This window comes from Gekko japonicus, unplaced genomic scaffold (genome assembly GCF_001447785.1).
Source record: "Gekko japonicus isolate JY-2015 unplaced genomic scaffold, Gekko_japonicus_V1.1 scaffold1449, whole genome shotgun sequence".
In the NCBI taxonomy this organism is placed as follows: Eukaryota; Metazoa; Chordata; class Lepidosauria; order Squamata; family Gekkonidae; genus Gekko; species Gekko japonicus.
In genome coordinates this window covers 333842-339841 of record NW_015173714.1, presented here as the reverse complement: position 1 = coordinate 339841, position 6000 = coordinate 333842, and the positions used below count along the sequence as shown (strand labels likewise).

The 6000-nt window shown below is 50.0% G+C and overlaps 1 protein-coding gene across 3 annotated transcripts in view; it reads left to right on the top strand.

The window, feature by feature from the left end:
• The window catches only part of LOC107120596 (transducin-like enhancer protein 1), a 60357-nt gene that overhangs the window by 38216 nt on the left and 16141 nt on the right, over positions 1 to 6000 (top strand). For all 3 annotated transcript variants that reach the window (XM_015423325.1, XM_015423323.1, XM_015423326.1), the window contains 3 exons: positions 879 to 1011; positions 1969 to 2150; positions 3286 to 3365. In XM_015423325.1, the coding sequence (XP_015278811.1) occupies positions 879 to 1011; positions 1969 to 2150; positions 3286 to 3365 (395 nt within the window). The remainder of the gene's footprint in view (positions 1 to 878; positions 1012 to 1968; positions 2151 to 3285; positions 3366 to 6000) is intronic.

Genomic DNA, 6000 nt, shown 5'->3' with positions numbered 1-6000 from the left:
TCTCTCTCTCTCTCTCTCTCTCTCTCTCTCTCTCTCTCTTTCTTTCTCTCTTTCCACCTCTTTCATTCTCTCTTTCCACCTCTCTCTCTCCGACAAACAAATATCATTAGCAAACAAATATCATTATCAATATCTGGTTTTACCCCTTTTGTTCTTATTTTTGGCAGTCTCATTTAATGTTAATAAAAAGCCAGTTTGCATCTTTTTCAATGAAAACGTGTCTGTAATATTTGTTCATGTCTTGCGGCTCTCAGACATCTGACTTTTATTCTATGTGGCTCTCAAGTTACGCAGGTTTGGCCACCCCTGGTCTAGTAACTTGAAACCTAAATGTTCTGGGGAGAGGAAGGTGTCTCTGAAAACCCATTGCTGGGGGGTACGTCAACCATAGCAGAGGGCTGCGTCAGAGGCTTCTGGTGGAAGTCAGGTTAAATGCAGCCTCCGTGTTCAGAGGCAGCGTAACTCTGATACAGACATCTCACTGGCCTCTGTACTGGCCCACCATTGTTTTTCTCTGCTAGTTGCTGGCCCAGCCCTGCAGCACTCTCCCTTGATGTAAGAGGGGCCGTGGCACAAGGGCAGAGCACCTGTTTGGCATGCAGAAGGTCCCAGGTTCAAGTCCCGGCATCTCCGTTTAAAGGCTCTGGCAGGAGGTGATGGGAAAGACCCCGGAGAGCTGCTGCCTGTGTAGACAGAACGGACTTTGGTGGACTGGGGGTCTGATTCAGGATAGGGCAGCTTCATGCATGCAGTTTTTTTAAAAAATGTCTCATGAGGAATTTTAACTCCTCCTTCCTCCTCCTCGCCCCTGAGCGATGGGGAAGGGAAGAGCAGCAATGCCAGGCACTGACCCCCGGCTCTGAATGGCTCCCTTGCAGGTGGAGAAGGCCAGCACCCCAGGCTTGAAATCCAGCACCCCCACCTCCCAAGGCGAAGGGACGGGCCCGAGTTCCAGCAGCAGCACCCCGCAGCTCCGCCCAGGCGTGGCCAAGCAGATGGTGGAGTCGCTCGGTAAATGGGAGGGCCGCCCTGGGATCTGTGGTTGGGGGACCGGTTTGGGGAGCGAGGCGTGCGTGGTTGCAGAAACAGGTCGCCTCTCTTAAGGACGTCTGCTCCCTGCTGTGCTGGATTTCTGTGTGCGAGTCAGTCCGTTGAATTTGCACCCGCAGCCTGCCTGGGAAGGTATAGAGCTGCTGAAGGCAAGCAGTCATACAGCTCTGTAAAAAAAAATTTTTTTAAAAAAAATCTGTGTCTTTGGGAAGCATCCCAGTAAGCTCCCAGTCCCGATGGCTGCAGAGAGAAACTCGAAAAACGGGTGTGGCTGCCGCCAGAACGAATCTCACAAGTTAAGGCAGGAACCGGTTCTCTTTTTATTTATTTATTTATACCTTCGGCTTATATACCGCCCTGACCCCAAAGGGTCTCTGGGCGGTTTACATAGAAGTCTGAGTCAATTGTATCCCTATCTATGGCCACATGGTACAGGGGTGGGGCTGCCTACCGGCACCCAAGTGGTGGGACTAGCTGTTCTTCGGCTCGGCTCCTTCTTCTTCTTCTTTTGTCAGTCAAGCTCCTCTGGGGCGCTAATGAGGACTAGAACCTTAGAACAGCTTTTCCCCTCCTCAAGAGGCTATTTTTCAAAGAAGCCAAGGAAAGAACTTGTGGTGGGGAGGGAAGAAACGTAACAGTTCATTAAAAAATAAATAATGAAGCCTCACTTTACCAAGGGTTGGTGGAGCGTAGCCTTGAAAAGAGGGGAAGGGGGCAAAGGAAATCCGGTGGGGATTAGACCAAAAGAGGGAGTCACCAAGAGACCTTTTTTAAGGCACTCAGGCGATGAGCTGGTAATACAAGCTGGATGCCGACTGATCAGTACAAAATAAGAATATTTCTTGCCGCTGCATCAAGCCCCTTCTGATTTTTCTGACTTTATGTGTTTCTGCGATCCCCCCCCCCCCCCCATTTTAGCCCTTGGCCTGCGAAACCCGCTTGCTCTGCAGGGCACCTACCCGGCTGCTTTCAACGTAGCCCATGCATCTGTCAACGGAGAAATGGCCGGTGCCGGGGCTTATGCTGGACTGCATCTTGTGGCTCCCCAGATCAATGGGGCAGCCGTTGTGGGGGCTAGCACTTATGGACGCTCTCCGCTGGTAAGTGCTTTGGGGGAGGGCATCCTCTGGAAGGTCTTGAGTTGGTCTTTGGGACTCCCTGGTATATTAAGGTTTTTATATATATATATAAATAAAATGATCAACCCACTATTCTGGAAGGGCAGTGGACACCCTGGGACATTCTGGCACTGTTGGTGGGATTGCCCGATTATTCAAAATTTCTGAAAGGTGATAATCAAGACAATAAATCAAATTACCAACCTGGCGGTTCCTCTTGTTCCTGAATTGATCTTACTGGAAATATGGCCAGATCCTTCCCCACCAAAACGAACCAGAGAAATAATTTCCATACTAATTGCAGTAGCCAGGCTAACCAGTGCTGCTTAAGTGGAAATCAAGCTCAAGCCCACCCCTGGATCTGTGGTATGATAAACTCTGGATGCAGTTCATCATGGGGAAAATAGCAAACAGAGTAACTAATAACTCAAGTGAGCAGGGGTCATTTCCTGCGGGAGCGCACAGGAGCGGCACTCTGGCAGTAAGGAGCACAGGGGACTGGCACATGCAACAAGCCCCACCCCCTGCTCCCAGCAGCCCTCAGTTGGGCCGCAAGAAGCAGCCAGGTAAGTTGCAGAGCCCCCCCCCCCATAGAACAAAACAGTCCAGTGGCACCTTTAAGACCAAGTTTTATTCAGGTACAAGCTCTCCCTCCTCTGTGAGGACAGATCTGCACGTTCCCCCACCCTACCCCCAACAACCAGCAGTCCAAAACAGTCCAGTGGAGCCTGAGTGGTGGGTGTTGCCTTCCGACACGCTTCTGGTGATGTCAGGGGGTGTGGCATATGCAAATGAGTTATGCCAATGAGCTCCTGCACCTCTTTTTCTACGAAATGACCCCTGCACGTGAGGATTATCAGACGCCCTTTGTGAGCAGATGGTTCCCAATAATTCAGTTTCTTTCAGAAAAAGAAGCGGTTCCCTCTTTTGTTAAAGACAAACACTGGCTTTGTCTCTGATAATACTGCTTGTGCAACAGTAAACATACAAAGGTTGCTAACCAATATATAGGCTGTTGACTTGCATGTGTTTTTATTTAAGGCTAGTAGTTTGTGTTAACAAAGCAATTTGGGTTTTATTCTGTTCAGTATAATGCTGTTATGGTTTCCTTGGCCAGGTTACCTATGATCCCCATTCACACTTGCGGGTTCCAGGACTCTCTACGGGAATGCCGGCAGGAACCTCTTCAGGGAAACCGTAAGTGGGGGGGGGGGAGCTTGTGGAGGGAGGGTGGCCCCATCTCTGCCTCGGCTATTCCCCCAAAGCAATCTGAAGTTGACCAATAATAATTTACATTTAAATTCCATAGTGCTCTCAAGGTGCCCAGGGCTGGGTATCTGGCCGCTGTTGCGTTTTACAATCACAACAACCCTGGAAGGTAGGCTAGGCTAGGCTGAGAGAGGGCAGCTCAGTATGATCCAGTGAAATTCTTAGTCTAGCTGGGGTTTTTCCTAAAAGGGGGTGGGTGGACTGGGAAGTGTATCGAGAATAGGGCTCCCGGGTGCCCCCTTTTTAGAGGACATGTCCTCTTGTTTTGGTGCCTGTCCTCTTTGGGGCCCTTTTTAAAAAAACAGATGAAAATGTCCTCGTGGGTTGGAAGATTAGGAATATTCCTAGTGAGTAGCCCTGATCACAGCTTAAAGAGGGAGGGGGTCTTTCAAAGGAGATCGGTCTGAGTGATTGCTTGTTTGATTGCTTGTTTGACGTAGTCAGTCGGGAAACACATTGTCTTTTTGGTTTTTCAAAATATGGGGCCCCTAATCAAGAGACAGGAGCTGCGGTGGCTCAAGTGGTTAAGACACTGAACTGCAGGCTGTGGAAGGTCAGTAGTTCAGCAGTTCAAGACCTGGGTGCCGCAAGACAGGGTGAGCTCTTGTCTCTAGTTCCAGCTCCTGCCAAACCTAGCAGTTCGAAAGCAAGAAATTGCAAGTAGATAAATAGGTACCACTTCGGTGGGAAGGTAACAGCGTTCCGTGCGCCTTGGTGGTTAGTCATGCCGGCCACATGACCACGGAAACGTCTTCGGACAGCGCTGGCTCTTCGGCTTGGAAACGGAGATGAGCACCGCAACCCTAGAGTCGGATTCGACTGGCTTTCGAGCAAGGGAACCTTTACCTTTACCTTTAATCAAGAGACATTTTGGGGTAAAAGTGGGGAACCAAGGTAGCTAACAGATTTGAGTATGCTGAGTCAGAAAATGTGGATTTCCAAATTGCAATCTATTGGGTGGGGGGAAAGCAAACCTCTGAAATAGATCATTTTGGGGGTTTTGTATGTGTCATGCACACACTTGTCTGTCCACACGTGTTTCAGACGTTTGCTTAATTTCTTGACCATCTAAATGTAACTTGCCAGTGTTACAGTTGGATTTAGTGAAGGAAACTTTGGAATCGGAAGTACATTATGTAAAACCGGGATGTAATTGTAAAACTTTCAAATGCTTTCAAGGTACCAACTAAGGCAAGAAACTGCCCGTTCATTCCTCTGGCAGTCGTTATCTGCAGCAGGGGTTTTGACCCCAATTAGATTCACGTGCGTGTTCGGGTCAGCGATATGCCCGTCGCTGCATCACATGAACGTACGCCAGAATACAGCTTCGTGGTATTTGTGTCTCACAGCTGGGCACCGCACTTGCCATCAGCAAGAGATCACTTTCAAACTTGCCTCTGGAGTGAGACCTGGACATCTCCAGAGCAGGATGCAGACCTGATATGCCATGTCTCTTGGCACTGGAAGTTCAGGAATAGCACCAAGAGCGTTTCTCCAAATCATGGATTGGTAAAAGGCGCCCACGAATAACGCTGCCTGTTTGCGGCAACGTTTGGAAAACAAGTCGACATCGTGCGGCATCAACGGAGCTGTTCCCGCCATGTTGTGTATTCTGCATACCAACTTCTAGGCCAGCATGATTGGATGGCTTTCCTGTACCTAGGGGATCAAGCAGGCAGTGGTTCTCTCCAGGGGTCATTTTGTAGAAAAAGATGTGCAGGAGCTCACTAGCATAACTTATTAGCATAACTTATTTGCATACCGGAAGTGTGTCAGAAGGCAACACCCAGCACTCAGGCTCCACTGGACTGTTTTGGATTGCTAGCTATTGGGGGGGGGGAACATGCAGATCTGTCCTCACAGGGGAGGGAGAGCTTGTACCTGAAGGCGGGCCGAGGGGGGGGGCTCTGCAGCTTACCTGTCTGCTTCTTGCTCCTCGTGGCCCGACTGAGGGCTTCTGGGAGCAGGGGGCAGGGCTTATTGCATGTGCTTGCCCCCTGGGCTCCTTACTGCCGGAGCTCCGCTCCTGTGCGCTCCCGCAGGAAATGACACCTGGTTCTCTCAGAAGACCTTCCAATATGATTGTTTGGGGTGATCTGGTGCATAGAATGTGATGGTGCGCCGGGTTGTTGTTTGAAAGTGTAGCAACACCATTGCTGGATTGTCTGCCAGCTCATTAAGTACGCAACATATAAAGCTACCTGGTACCGAAGCAGACCGTCGGTTCGTCGTCAGCATTGTCTACTCAGACTGGCATCAGCTGTCCAGGGTCTCCGGCAGAGAAAGGACTTTCACATCATCTCCTGCCAAATCTTTTAACTGGAGATGCCAGGGATTGAACCTGGGACCTTCTGCATGCCAAGCAGAGGCTCTTCCTCTGAGCTGCTTCATTGTTATGCTTTTTTCAGTGTCATCCCCAAACTCACCCAGAGGGACCCAGCAGTGCAGATGGGACAGCAAAGATGGGTGTCCCTTGCAGACACAGCAGCTGCACTGAATTGGCCATCGATGACGTGTGTCCCCAATCCTGCCTTTGCCTCCTCATGCGCTGACCTGAGACGAG